The sequence below is a fragment of the Quercus lobata genome, chromosome 2 (assembly GCF_001633185.2).
Source record: "Quercus lobata isolate SW786 chromosome 2, ValleyOak3.0 Primary Assembly, whole genome shotgun sequence".
In the NCBI taxonomy this organism is placed as follows: domain Eukaryota; kingdom Viridiplantae; phylum Streptophyta; class Magnoliopsida; order Fagales; family Fagaceae; genus Quercus; species Quercus lobata.
Genome location: NC_044905.1, coordinates 15,482,364 through 15,497,890, shown reverse-complemented (window position 1 = coordinate 15,497,890; position 15,527 = coordinate 15,482,364). Strand labels below are relative to the sequence as shown.

Below are 15,527 nucleotides of genomic sequence, written 5' to 3'. Positions count from 1 at the left end.
TTTTTCACCAATTTAAAATTTTACAATAAAGTGATGGCTTTTTTTTTGGGTTGGGTTTTAAGGGCCAATTTGTAAATGTTTGGAGAGAGGGGGACAAGAGTAATTCTCTTGAATCTAAATGTTAAAAGAATTCGGAATATATATATATATATATATATATATATATATATATACTATTATGATTTTTTATTTTTAAACAATTGGAGGGTCATTGTCCCCTAGTCAATGAAAAGCTCCGTCCCTGGTTACTACGTACCACACTGTTAACAACACCAGAAAATTTTCAATGCCCTCTCACTTTCAAGGAATGTGTGCACCACGCTGTTAACAAGGATGGCAAAGAATTTTCAATACCCGCTTCACTTTCAGAGCCTTGTTATTAAACCTAAAAGGATAGAACATAAAAAGGTAAGCTTCTCAAATCTTGCAAGAAATAAGAATGGTGTTAAAAGTTCTTTCCGCCCTTGACGGTGCAAGAACTCAGTTTTACCATTTCAAGGCCATTATTATAGCTGGCATGAGCCTCTTCACTGACGCCTATGACCTCTTCTGTATCCCTTCGATTATGATACTCATCGGAAGGATCTACTACGAGAAGAACAAATATGTGACCCCAACTAAGGTTGTGTCCATCATGGCGGCCATCGCTCTTGTGGGTACCGTAATTGGTCAAGTAGTATTCGGTAGGCTCGGTGATCTAGTCGGTAGGCGCCGCGTGTATGGGATCGCATTGATGATCATGGTGCTGAGTTCCATTGGATGTGGGTTCTCTATATGCACCACAAAGAACTGTGTTCTGGTGAGTATGGGGTTGTTCAGGTTTATTCTGGGCTTAGGGATTGGCGGGGACTACCCTTTATCGGCCACGATTATGTCGGAGTTCGCTAACAAGAGGACCCGTGGTGCTTTTATAGGAGCCGTGTTTTCAATGCAGGGCTTTGGGATCTTGGCTACTTCGGCGGTCACCGTGGTGGTGTGCGAAATATTTAAAAGCACTGCTAATGGAGCGTCAAAAGATCAGACGACCAAGGTCTCAGATATCGCATGGAGGTTAATACTGATGCTTGGTGCAATTCCAGCTGGGTTAACATTTTATTGGCGAATGAAGATGCCCGAAACTGCCAGGTAAATACATTTAGTAATTATTGTGATACGTGCATATTCACTCTTCTTACGTCAACTAATTAAATTTATAATAAAAGTCCATCATACCAGGAATGTAAGAGGAATGCACAAAACGTCATTGTCCTCCAAGAGTATTCTCGCAGTTCATCATTAATAGATTATAGATTTAGTGATGAATTTTCCATTTCACAAATATTGTGCAAAGCATGCATTGTGATTTATAAATTTTAATTATGGTTAGATTGACAAAGCTGAATTGGTCATTAAAATTGTCCGAAGTTGTAACCACATGATATTTTCCGGTGACTCTTTCAAATTTATATATTAAATTAATTAGTCAATGAACAATAGCTTATCTCTTCTAGCTTTATATGTATTGTTTTTCACGTAGATATACAGCTTTGGTTGAACAAAAAATCGTCCAAGCGACTATGGACATGGAGAAGGTGATGGAAATTCCAATGGATCAGATTGTGGAAGATAACTTACTGCCACCTACTCCACCGCCTTATCCCCTCCTCTCCAAGCAATTTTTTCAACGCCATGGCCGCTATTTATTCTCTTGCTCCTTCACATGGTTTCTTGTTGATATTGCTTTTTACAGCAGCAACTTCTTCCAATCTCGCATATATTATGACCATCTCCAAACGAATGAAAACAAGAATGCCTATAAAGATGCTTTAAATTTTGCAACATTTCAAGTAATTATTGCAGCATGTTTTACAATTCCAGGCTACTGGTTCACTGTTTATTTCATTGATAGGATTGGAAGAGTCAAAATACAAATGATGGGTTTTTTCCTCATGGCACTGGTTTATTTAGCACTTGGGATATCCTATCATGCATGGACAAAAAATAAACAGAATAAAGGTTTCTTAATTCTCTATGGCCTCACCTTTTTCTTCGCAAACTTTGGACCGAACACAACCACTTTTATAGTGCCAGCAGAGCTTTTCCCGGCAAGATTTAGATCAACATGTCATGGAATTTCTGGGGCTATTGGGAAGGTAGGGGCAATTATTGGCTCGGTAGGATTTGTATGGGTTAAAAATCACAAAAAGGATGGTAAGCCAAAAGTAATTGATGATATGGCTGCCTCATTTATAATACTTGCTGGAGTTTGTTTGTTGGGGACGGCAGTGACTTATTTTTTCACGCGTGAAACTATGGGAAGATCATTAGAGGAGAATGAGGATTAACCTATTGTTTATTAAGAATAAGTGTGCATTCACATTTGTTTTCAAATGAATCTATTGTCTCTCTCTCTCCCTCTCTCCCTCCCCCCCCAACTTCATGCTAGAGATTTGTGTGATTGAGATACAACAAACTTAGAGAGTTGAAATTTAAAAAAAAAAATCGACCATCTTGTATGCAGAAAACTGTTTGTTGGCTCATAGTAATTGATAAGTCATAGTCATGACATACTGAATTTCTTGCCGAAGCAACTTCTATGTACAATAGCACTGATTTACTCCAATAACTTTCACTTCTGTTTTATTTGTACCAATATATTTAAGAGATTTAAGCAAGTGATCAATATTTTTGTCCCAAATTGTAATTTAAATTATACAATTTATCAAGTTATTCTTGATCAAACGAAAGGTAGTGCAAGAAGGTCATATGTTGTACATAAGACTCCCGTATTTGTGAGACCTCAAAATAAAAACAAAGTTAAGATTTGATATTAGGGATCACTTATGTAAGTGACACATGCACTTATGTGCATCCGTATGCCCAAACACACATATAATGTATATTTGGAAACAGCTTATTTAACTAAAACTGAAAAAAATTTGTTGAAAATACTGTAGATAAAGTTAAAAGATAGCTAAAATAGTATAATAGAACTCATAAATAATAGCAAAAATAAACTATATAATAAAAAAAATGGTTTTTTAAGCCAATACCAAACGCACACATAATACTTGAAATGTGCGTTTGGTATTAAATGGTATTTTACTACAAAATAATAACATATTCATTATATTCAATTTATTCAATTTATTTATTAACAATATTTTTTATATAAAAAAAATATGTTATTTTGTGATTTTTTTTTTCTTGATAAAATTTCTCTCTAAACTTGTTTAGAGAGAAGCCTTTCAAATTACTTTAAAATTGTGTCATATGTCGTCGTCCTTCCAACTTAACGGATGTCCTAAGAATATTGATTTAAAAAATATTTTTAAAATCTTTTTATAGGAAAAGAAAAAAGTAATTGATTTTTAATAGTTTTTTTATATTTTTTATGAAAATGATATTAAAAATTTTCTAAAATTGTCCATTAACAAATTTCCTAAATGCATCCATTAACAAAACCCCCTTTTTTTTTTATTAAAACTCAACTGACACAACTTAACCATAGGTGGTGTGGGGTTTAGTTGGGTCAAGTTGGAAGGACACATTGTAGGAGGCAAAAATTTGGAGGCAAAAATTTGTCAAGCCAATTACAAAATGCCACATCAAAAATTTAGTGACAAATTCCAAATTAATATGTCATTAAATTAATTAAGTCAAATGATGACATGTGTCATCCAAATTGACATCACATTGGCATATTAAAATTTGCCAAATGTCATTCGGCTCACAAGATAAAGATAAATTTTCTATTCAAAATTGATAGATAATTATCTTTATTAAAATAAATTAAATAGAGATAATTATTTATCTTTATTGATTATTATCTTTATCAAAATATGATATTTGTCAAAATAGATAAATAGAGATAATTATCTCTAAGAAGAATTCGAACCAATCGAAAGTCTGCTACATATTTTCAAGCATATCAATTCGTAGTGGAGCTTATCCTCTGAAATCACTATAAATAGAGGACATCCCCTCTCATTTTGAAGACGAAGTTTTCAAGACGTCAAAGCTCTGGAGAAATTCTATCTCAAGAACACACGAAGAACATTCAAATAAGTTCTTTGAAGTTCTATTGGAATTAAGCTGAAAAAGCCTCCATAAACTTCAACAAACCTCAAATCCTTGAAGCTCAACGGATCAAGCCTCTAAAGCCCCAAAGCACTTCAACCTAAAAGCCTTCATATTCAAAGACTTGAAGAACAATAAATCTCTAATAAGCTTGAAGCTAGAGATTTGTTGTGGAGACCGTTCAATCCATCTTTCAACTAAAGTCAAGAAGATTCCTTGTTCAAGTCAAGTTCAGTGAAGATAGAATCAGAGGGTATTCTTTTGTAAAAGAATTGAAATAGAGATTGTACTCATTATACATCAATACAAATATATTTGCAAACCTATTTCTTTTCAATTGTTTGATTTTCTACAATTGAGAAAAATTTGTGTTTACAAATTTTTGGCACGTCCGGTGGGACAATCTCTACCTCTCATCTCTTCTTCATCAACTTGTCACATCCTTTGAAGCCATATGGCTTCAAAGAAGACTCAAATCGATAACCCTCTTTTTGGAACAAGTGAAGTTGATCGCACACTTGATTCAAACTCTGATATTCCTTATACTGGACCCATGACAAGGGGAAGGATAAAAGCCCTTGCAGAAGTCTATGCTCAAACAACACCTATACCCCAATCTTCGTCTATTTTCAACACTTCTGAAACCGAGAAGTCACAAACAGCTTCATCTACTCAGGGGGCAAGCAAAGATGTAGCTGGCCTCGTCAAAGAAATGTTGTCTCAACCAGCTTTGTCACTAGAACCAACACAAGAAGCTCTGATTGTTGACGAAAAGGATGAATCACTTGATGGCTCTGAATTCTCTTTTTCAGACGATATTCCTGCTTCCAAGCTTAGGGATTCTCCTCACTCTGTTAGCTCATTTGCCATGCCAGTCATGATGACTAACACAACATCTTTGGAGGAACAAGTCTCGACTATAGCCCAGACCTTAGAAGAATTAATGAAGTCTATGAAAGAAAGGGAAGCAATGAGAGATGCATAAATAGCTCTCCTAATGGATAAGATGGGGAATACATCTGGAGTGAATCGTGAAGATGAAAGCTCTAGGTCGAAACAAACCCATAATGACAAACCTGAAAATTCAACAAAGGATCTTAATTTCTCTACAGAGGGGTCTATCTCTCCTGACCAGCTTAAGGAGTTAATCAAGGAGACTATCAAAGACCAAGTAGGGGGTGGAAGTCAAGCATCCATTGCCTACGCTAAACCATACACTCAAAGGATAGATCTCTTGAGGATGCCTCAAAACTATCAGCCACCAAAGTTCCAACAATTTGAGGGTAAAGGCAATCCAAGGCAACATGTAGCTCACTTTGTGGAAACTTGTAACAATGCTGGAACTTATGGGGATCTCATGGTCAAGCAATTTGTTCGCTCTTTGAAGGGAAATGCGTTTGATTGGTATACCAACCTAGCGCCTGGCTCCATTGATAGTTGGAATCAAATGGAGCGAGAATTCCTAAATCGTTTTTATAGTACTCGGCGTACTGTTAGCATGATAGAACTCACCAATTCAAAGCAGTGGAAAGAAGAGCCTGTCATTGATTACATTCAACGGTGGAGAAATCTTAGTCTCAATTGCAAGGATCAATTATCTGAAGCGTCTGCAATTGAGATGTGCATTCAAGGAATGAATTGGGCTATAAGCTACATTCTTCAAGGAATAAAGCCTAAAACATTTGAAGAATTAGCAACACGTGCTCATGACATGGAGCTTAGTATTGCTTCTAATGGTCACCAAGGCCCACCTGTTCAAGAACCCTACAATGGGAGAGAAAGACAAGATACTCGCAAAGGGGGCAAATTCCCTCCTAAACTGGAAAACAAACAGTCTTTGATTGTAACTACTGCTCCTCTCAAAGTTCTAGTTAAACCTAAGATAAAAGAACAAACATATGCTCTCACACAAGAGAGAAGAAGAAGACCAACCTTACAAGAAATGCAAGAAAAGAAATATCCATTCCCTGATTCCGATATCTCTAACATGTTGGATCATCTACTTGAGTTGAAGTTGATTGAGCTACCGGAGATGAAACGTCCTGAAGAGGCTGACCAAACAAATGATCCCAAGTATTACAAGTATCATCGCCTCATAGGCCACCCCATAGAACAATGCTTTGTGTTGAAAGATAAAATCATGGAGCTAGCCCATCAAGGAAAGATCACATTTGATGATGAAGTTGCAACTGCCAATCTAGCCATGGTAGCCTCAACAACCACTTTTACTTATTTCACCATTCAATTTGGCTCATTTGAGCCTATTGAGGTGAAAATGGCTTTCTCCCCAGTGCCAGTTCCCGAGGATTATATCTTTTCATCTCTTACATGTTATCAAATAAGTGGTGAAGAAGACTCTTCAGATAGTGAGGAAGAAATAGAGCGAGCTATTATGTATAGAGCATATTGGTCTTCAATCATTTTCACTGATGATGATCGTTTGTTGGGATCCAAGATTCATAATCGTCCCTTATTTGTGACTGGCTACATTCGAGAACAAGAAGTCAATCGTATCCTTATTGATGGTGGATCTGCAGTTAATATCCTTCCACTCAAAATATTGAAAGAACTTGGAATCTCATTGGATGAACTACTTCCCAGTAAATTGATGATTCAAGGCTTTAATCAAAGTGGACAAAGAGCTATTGGAAAGATTAGACTTCATATGCTCATCGGTGAAATGGAATCAAGTGCACTCTTTCATGTCATTGATGCCAAGACCACTTACAAAGTGCTTATGGGAAGACCATGGTTGCATGAGTATGGTGTTGTGCCATCTACATATCACCAATGCTTTAAATATTTCCAAGATGGACAAGTTAAGAAGATAGTAGCTGATCACAAGCCTTTTACTGTAGCTGAATCACATTTTGCTGATGCAAAATTTTACTTGGAAGATGATACACCAGAAGAAGCACAAGTCATTGTTTCACAATCTAGCAAAGATGTAAACCTCCACTACAAAACTTCAAGGATTGACTCTCTAGTTTAGGAGAAGGAAGCCAAGCCAATTGAGAAGAAGGAAACCAAGCAAACAAAGACTTCCACGGAAGAGAAGAAGCATCAAGTTTCTAAAGCGACTAAGGCAGCTCCTATGTTACACTATGTCCCAGTCACCAAAAGAAAAGAGGGTCAATCACCCTTTTCAGGAGATTGAGAGTCAGTATTGGAAGATCTGCAGGGATTAACTCTCCCAGTTGCTAAAATCACAAAATCAAGAATCTCAAGCCAACCATTGAAAGGGTTCACAAGACCATCCCAAGGACCAATTGTTGAACATGGGACTTTGCCCACCAAACGAACCAAAGAGGGTTTTGACCCTAATGCATATAGACTCATGGCTAAAGCTGGTTATGACCATGAGAAGCCAAGTGGTTTGGGTAAGCTCATCCCTGAAGCCTCTAGAAAAGAAGAACATAAAGTGTCAAAGGCTAAAGGTTTCAGTGTAACAAGTTCTAAGGTTGAAATTGGATACACCCCACCAACTGTTCATATTCCCATCCGAAAAGCTAGTGTTTCTGTAATTTCGGCAAATTATGAGGAAGAAGAACAATCTTTGAATCTATCAAAGAATTTGTCTGTTTTTGACCGCATTAGGCGACCCACTTCACATATCTCAGTCTTTGATAGGTTAGGGACTCAAGAAGATAACTCTATTGTTGACACTCAAGGCTCTATTTTCACAAGACTCAGTCACTCAACCCCTTCTCAAGTTGGCACTCGAGGTTCAGTTCTCAAAAGGCTTAGTCATTCAATCCCTTCTCGACTCTCAAAAGATTTAAAGGCAAGACGAAAGCAGAATAAGAGGACAAATTTCCTTCCTAGAGATGCTAACGACACACTTATTGTTGATCAAGATTTGAATGAGATTCGAAGCTCCATTCCATCTTGTATGAAACGTAGAACCATTTGGGAAGTGAATACTGGAGAAGCCTTGACTATAAAAAGGTGTACAATGGTGACCACAAACCAAGAAGTCGAAGATGATGTTAAGGATGCTCCACCCATCTTTGAAGAAGGCATACAAGCTACAGTTGAGGAATTGAAGGAAATCAACACTAATACAACTGAAGATGGTTTGAGAATTAGCCCCATCAACGGCAAATTCTTGAAGCATTACTATGATTGAAGTTTGAAATGCTCCTTGGTAAGAGCCTAAAACTGCCTACCTCAACAGTCAAAGGGTACATGATGTTTTCCCATTACTCTTGAAAGTGTTCTAAAAAAAATTAAAAAAAAAAAATAAAAAAAAAAAAAAAAAAAAAAAAACCGTTAGGTTGAAAACCTTTTTAAGGCGGCCTAGGCAAAAGTTAGGCACAAAAAAAAAAAAAAAAAAAAAAAAAAAAAAAAAAAAAAAGAGAAGCTCGCTAGGTTGAAAACCTTTTTATAAGGCGGCCTAGGCAAAACTTAGGGTATTAAAAGCTCGCTAGGTTGAAAACCTTTAAAAAGGCGGCCTAGGCAAAAGTCAGAGCAAAAAAATAAAATAAAATCCCTTTCTGAACTACGTGTTGACTTGATTTCCTTTCGGGTACGTAGGCAGCTTGGTATCATTTACTGAGTTCAGTCACATCCTCAAAAAAAAAAAAAAAATCTCTCCTTCTGAACTACGTGTTGACTTGATCCCTTTTTGGATACGTAGGCAGCTTGGTATCATTTACTGAGTTCAATCACATCTTCAAAAAAAAAATCTCCTTTTGAACTATGTGTTGACTTGATCCCCTTTTGGGTACGTAGGCAGCGAGTTCAGTCACATCCTTAAAAAAAAAAAAAAAAAAAAAAAAAAAAAAAACTCCTCCTGAACTACTTGATAAAAAAACTTTCTTGAACCACGTGATGACTCGATCTCTCTCAAGTGCAACACGGGCAAAACTTGGTATGTCACACTCAAGTGCAATCATAGTTTTGGGCGAACATCACTATGAGATAGTCGCTAAAAGAAGACAATGCTACCGTATGAAGGCTAACATCATTGTAAGACATTACAACCAGAAGGAATGCAAAGTCTCCATGAAAGCAGACATCATTGTGAGAATGTCTCTTGGCATCTCTAAAATGTGCTTTCTCTCTCGTCTTTAAAGTCTAAGTAGTTCTACCTTTCACGTATAAAGTCTTGGTGTTTGCACAGTGTTGCCTCTCATCTTCAAAGACTTGGTGGTATCTCCTTGCATCTTCAAAAACTTGGTGGCACCTCTTTGCATCTCTAAAGTTTGGACTGAGTTGCCTCTCTGTTGAGTTGGATCACCTCAAATCCTCGAAGTTTTGATGTCATCTTCTCACATATTTAAACTTTGAATAGTGTCACCCCGTATCGCTAAAGTTTGGTACTCATCATTTTATACCTTTAAAAAGTATCATAGCAAGAAGCCAATGCACATCCATTGCAAAGATGCCAAAGCACGTCCTTAGATTGTTGCATCAACAGTTGCTCCATTGCAAAGACCACGCTTCAGAAGGGGAATCAGAATTCCGAGAGACATCATAGGTCCACTCAACAATGTCTCTTGAGTCTTTAAGTTCAAGCTGCCTTTCCGCAAATCGACCAATAATCGGCCTTTCAACGAGCATTGATATGTCTACTTCCTTAGTGTCATTTGATTCTTTAGTAACAACAAGATACTTCTTGCCGAATGAAGAGAAGTCTTTGAAGAGCACCATGATGATAGGGCGAACCTACAAAAAAAAAAAAAAAATCTACAAAAGAATATAAACTACGGTGCAAAGAAGGTTAAAAAAAAAGGGCATGGACATGCAATAAAAAAAAAAGTTATTATATCCTCATATGCAAGTATTGCTCCACTGCAATATATCAATGGACACACATCCTTGCATAGACAATTTTCATCCTCAAAGTAGCCTTCTTCTTCAATGCAATCTTCGTTGTCAAGATTGTCTTCCTCTTCAAGGAAGTCATCGTATCACAGATAGACTTCGTTGTCAAAATTGTCTTCCAAGGAAGTCATCGTATCTAGATTGTCTTCGTCTTTAAGGAAGTCATCGTATCACAGATAGACTTCGTTGTCAAGATTGTCTTAAAGATCATCGTATCACTCCTTCCTTGTCAAGATTGTCTTCCTCTTCAAGGAAGTCGTCGTATCACAGATAGACTTCCTTGTCAAGATTGTCTTCGTCTTCAAGGAAGTCATCGTATCACAGATAGACTTCGTCGTCAAGATTGTCTTCGTCTTCAAGGTCGTATCGTCTTCGGTAGCTACTTGGCTTGAGGAACAAAATAAACTCTTGCAAGTCCTTCGTAGTGCCACTAAGTCATCATGTTACCTATTCTAAATGGAGGTGGAACAATACAAAACAAAACAAAAAAATAGACATGCAGGAAGAGAAATTCACAAGTAAAAAAAGGCTTTGATCAAGAATGTACCTCCAAAGGTTTGTGTGATTCAACTCTTGCAAGACTTAACGCCAAATCCTTAAAGATGGATCTGCTGCATGCAAAGAAAATCGTCAAATAGTGAGGATTATACGAAGAAACTAGTGTACATTGAATCTATCGAACTAAATATCATATATATGTGATATTAGTTTAGAAAGGTCAATCGACATGATCAAGATAGGACCACGACGTTGTTCATTATGGGCCACACGCTTCCTTTGAATCAAAAGAATTGTTGTACCTGATGGAGGGAAAAGTCTCTGCTTCCTGTACTTAGATACTAGTAATTATTACTAGTGGCATGGATGACTTCGGGAAGGTTGAAATCAAATCTGCACCAGCAAATATAAGTCAATATATTTGAAAGCGTACAAAGAAAAGAGACGGTTTACAAAGATATAAACATGAAGCTGAGGCTACCCTTTTATAGTGCTGGTCACAGAGAGTTTAATTGCAACTAAAACTCATCTAGTCAAGACTAGATTGGCCAGGAAAAGAAGTCAAAATAAAGAAGGATTCTTGGAAGGAATAAGACATTGCGAGTTCCTTCGTTCTAATTGGAATTAAACTCATAAGGACTTTAAATAGGATAGAGTTTCAATTCTTATAGGACGTTGGCTGTTGATATCAGGTGTACTGTGGCCAATATTACTTTAAGTAGGATACGAATTCTCCTTATTGAAGTTATCTTCGCAAGACTACTTCGACTAAGAAGCAAACTTCCTTCTTAAAAGTGGAAGCCCTTATGGCCGCCGACTTGAAGCAAATATGGAATCCTAAATTGTCAAGATTAGGCTCGGAAGAATTGCAATCCCATCTTAAGAGCAATTGTGATAGCCATTAGCCAAATTGTAATAGGAACTTTCCTATCACGTGGCATATTTTAACTACACTTCGATTAGGAGTAAATCTCTTCTCATAGTGGGGATATTTGTTTAATTCCTACTAGGAGTCTAACTAAGACCACTTTGACTGGAAAACAAATTTATCTAGTCAAAGACCAATGTGGCTAGGAAAATAAGTCAAAATGAAGGGCAATTCTAGTGTCTGATGGAAGGCATGAAGGATCATCATTGCAAAGGATAGAATTTCAGTCCTTATATGATTACTACTTTGACTAGGAAACAAATTTCCTTCTTAAAGTTATCTTCGCAAGACAAGTTAGGAGCAAAGCTCTTCTCATGATGGTAAACACAAATTTTTCTCAATTGTAGAAAATCAAACAATTGAAAAGAAATAGGTTTGCAAATATAAATTTGTATTGATGTATAATGAGTACAATCTCTATTTCAATTCTTTTACAAAAGAATACCCTCTGATTCTATCTTCACTGAACTTGACTTGAACAAGGAATCTTCTTGACTTTAGTTGAAAGATGGATTGAACGGTCTCCACAACAAATCTCTAGCTTCAAGCTTATTAGAGATTTATTGTTCTTCAAGTCTTTGAATATGAAGGCTTTTAGGTTGAAGTCCTTTGGGGCTTTAGAGGCTTGATCCGTTGAGCTTCAAGGATTTGAGGTTTGTTGAAGTTTATGGAGGCTTTTTTAGCTTAATTCCAATAGAACTTCAAAGAACTTATTTGAATGTTCTTAGTGTGTTCTTGAGACAGAATTTCTCCAGAGTTTTGACGTCTTGAAAACTTCGTCTTCAAAATGAGAGGGGATGTCCTCTATTTATAGTGATTTCAGAGGATAAGCTCCACTACGAATTGATATGCTTGAAAATATGTAGTAGACTTTCGATTGGTCCGAATTCTTCTTAGAGATAATTATCTCTATTTATCTATTTTGACAAATATCATATTTTGATAAAGATAATAATCAATAAAGATAAATAATTATCTCTATTTAATTTATTTTAATAAAGATAATTATCTATCAATTTTGAATAGAAAATTTATCTTTATCTTGTGGGCCGAATGACATTTGGCAAATTTTAATATGCCAATGTGATGTCAATTTGGATGACACATGTCATCATTTGACTTAATTAATTTAATGACATATTAATTTGGAATTTGTCACTAAATTTTTGATGTGGCATTTTGTAATTGGCTTGACAAATTTTTGCCTCCTACACACATATCATCATTTTAAAGTAATTTAAAAAGTTTCTTTTCAAACTAATTTGGGGTATATGACGATTGATAAAATTATGTATATTATTTAAAATTTTTTTATATAATTCATTAAAAAATCATATAACTAAAGGTATAGTCATTTTAACCATTATGTAGTGGGTTGGAGGAAATTATCTCCAAACTAATTTGGAGGTAAACAATTCAAAAGAAAAAGGTTTAGTGGTAAACATTTTTCTCAATTTTTTTAACCTTTGTCTTCTCTCATTAAACTGTGAAAATGGATACCCGTATATTTTGAACTCTGGGTTTGTTCTCTCATATGATTGCCTTCTCGAAACAGAATGAACACTTCAATTTATAAAGGAAGCATAGAATTGAATTTCTCTTATGGAATTTATAGTATGTAAAAAAAGGAGATGGCTTGGCTGATCACATTATTTTTAATATGAGTATCGAAACATCATAAAGACGCAAATCTTTAAAATACAACAATTGTTGTTCTTCCTTTTACTTCCTTTTAGTAGGATAAGAAGCCATTTTGTAGATTCCACATATCCCTTCAGGCTTGCCATTGTTTCTCTTCATCCTTATGTAGCCTTTCTCTCCCCATTTCGGTCCCCATGAATTCTTCACAATGATGTAATCCAAACCCTTTGATGTCCCATATCCAACGGCAGCCACACCATGATCTAGCTCAGTTCCACAATGGCCATCAAAAATACCCTACAGATTCATCAATGTCATTTATATTAGAGTTGGGAGATTGATAAATATAAATATCCAGGCATATTTGAGTAATTATTCATTGCAGGTATATATGTTGTTGAGTTCATAGTAAGCTTACCCCACTATAGAATTGAAAGTCTCTACTAGAAGCCTCAATAGCCACACTGAGGGGCTGGTTTGCGAGTGCCTTCAGAAGGCTTAGTTCATTGTTTTGCGGCACGTCATGGTAGCCACTTATGGTCACTACATTCGACTCTCCCTGATAAAAAAAAATGAAATATATATATATTGGTAGAAAATCTACATCTAAATTTTTATTTTCGTAAAAGGAGTAAATAAGATCAACTTAATTGGATGTTAGCAAATTAGCATATATATACTTGCCATGTTCCACAAAATATGAACTAAATGAAATTAAAAATTATTCCATCAAAAAATAATCATCAAATTCAGTAGACGAATAATGTTAGCTTAATTATATACATATGTTTAAATTACTATAATGTTAGCTTAATTAGGGGATTACTGTGATAAACGGGTCGACAGCCTTAATCTATTATTATATACAGGGCCAATGTATACTTTTTGATAATGGGCTTTGATGAAGCCTCTCTTTTACCCAAACCTGGCCAATTTGTAAAGCTTTCAGGCCGAGGCCTAGACTCACGGGAAATAAAAAATAAAAAATGTCTTACACTCTGGGTTTTCTACTTACCCTTTTCATCTCACAAGTCCCTTCTTCCATAAGGTAAGGGTAGTCTTCTTCTTTATGAATTCCTCCACTAGAGACGATGTAAGCAAACGCATAATCCATGAGACCCCCATTGCAGCCACTATTGAACTTTGTGTCACAATCAATTAGCTCTTGCTCAGACAGTGAAGTCAAATTTCCTGTAACGATTTGGTTTATGCCCTCAACTGCAGCTATGGTCGAAAATGCCCAGCAACTACCTGTGTATTCCCAAAAATTTTGTCAATCAGGATATTAGCCATGACGAGGCCCACCTAGATTAGGTTCACTTAATTTAGATATTCTTAAAAAGTTGAATTATTACAGTCAACATGAATTTGATGCGTAGAGTCGAATATAACCATGTAAATAAAAACCCCAATGATAATAGTAATAAAAGCAAGCCCAATAGGCCATAGGACAGAGTGATATGTCCCACAATTTGTCTTTAAAACTTGTTGATATATGTCAACTTGAAATCATGAATTCCACTTATAAAAAGTTTAATATCCTAAGATAAGAATGTCTAAAGCATTTTATATATATGGAGAATACTATGTGTGAAAAAATAAGTATAATTGTAAACCAATTTGAAATTATTTTTTGCAATTCATTACGTGATCATTTATAAGATTATTTATGTGTATTATTTTTATTTAAATAAATTACATGACTCGTTAAAAAAGTTATGTGACTAAAACTACACATAAATACTTACCACATGAGCCCTGGTTCTTGATATTAGTGACAGCTCCTTTCTTCCTCCAATCCACAGACTTGGGCAAATCCGTGGCATCTCTATAAGCGAATTCTTCTGGGGACTGCCTCTTCTTAGGCAAGGCATCGTTCAGCCCCAGATACATATTTTTGAACTCTTCATGGCTCAAATCTGCAAACTCATTTAATCCAAGCCAGTAGTTACTAACCTTTTTATTAGTGTCGTCGATGTGTTCCAAATTATCCTTGAAAATCTCTAATCTATGCAACTTTTCCTCAATACTCTCATAACTTTTGTTGTGTTTTGACATCCACGATTCAAAGAGCTCAATGAGTTTACCAATGGATGTCAAATCGTTTGGCGAATAGCCCACGATGGAGAAATCGTGAGCTAAAGCAGAACAAGCCAAAAGGCATGCGGAGCAGGCAATGAGTGCCTTATTATATGAAGAAAGAACCATTTTTTTTAGCTAGGGTTATAGTAGGTTCTTTTCTGAATAAGGGAGAAGAAAAATGAAGGGGTGGAGATCAAGGGAAAGATAGGAGTCGTCTTTATAGGTTATGTTTCATATGTTTCTTTCAAGTAAAGTTAATAGAATTTTCTTCTGAATACTGAGTCTTTAAGCTTGGTTCTTTTAGCAGGCTTTGAATCAAAGCATACGATCATATGCCTTAATAATACAGCGGTGACCAACTCTATCGTGTGTTATCATATTGCACGTCAGGAGTTTCAATGAGTCAGTCACAAAAATTACATTTACGCAAAGGGCTCTCTCTCTCTCTCTCTCTCTCTCTCTCTCTCTCTCTCTCTCAGACACAGACAGA

At 36.0% G+C, this 15,527-nt stretch overlaps 3 protein-coding genes across 3 annotated transcripts; 2 read left to right on the top strand and 1 right to left on the bottom strand.

The window, feature by feature from the left end:
• Nucleotides 1–421: 421 nt before the first annotated feature.
• LOC115973216 (probable inorganic phosphate transporter 1-9) lies at nt 422–2,324 on the top strand. Its single transcript, XM_031093465.1, has 2 exons — nt 422–1,125; nt 1,517–2,324. Exons 1-2 carry the CDS (start codon nt 440–442, stop codon nt 2,322–2,324), a joined length of 1,494 nt encoding a protein of 497 aa, XP_030949325.1. The 5' UTR covers nt 422–439.
• Nucleotides 2,325–5,065: 2,741 nt separating this feature from the next.
• LOC115960030 lies at nt 5,066–7,051 on the top strand. Its single transcript, XM_031078728.1, has one exon. It carries the CDS (start codon nt 5,066–5,068, stop codon nt 7,049–7,051), a length of 1,986 nt encoding a protein of 661 aa, XP_030934588.1.
• Nucleotides 7,052–12,900: 5,849 nt separating this feature from the next.
• Nucleotides 12,901–15,225, bottom strand: LOC115974699 (cysteine protease XCP1-like). The gene is made up of 4 exons (XM_031095176.1): nt 14,704–15,225; nt 13,971–14,206; nt 13,374–13,514; nt 12,901–13,252 (listed from the first exon to the last, which is right to left on the bottom strand). Exons 1-4 carry the CDS (start codon nt 15,161–15,163, stop codon nt 13,037–13,039), a joined length of 1,053 nt encoding a protein of 350 aa, XP_030951036.1. The 5' UTR covers nt 15,164–15,225; the 3' UTR covers nt 12,901–13,036.
• Nucleotides 15,226–15,527: the final 302 nt, after the last annotated feature.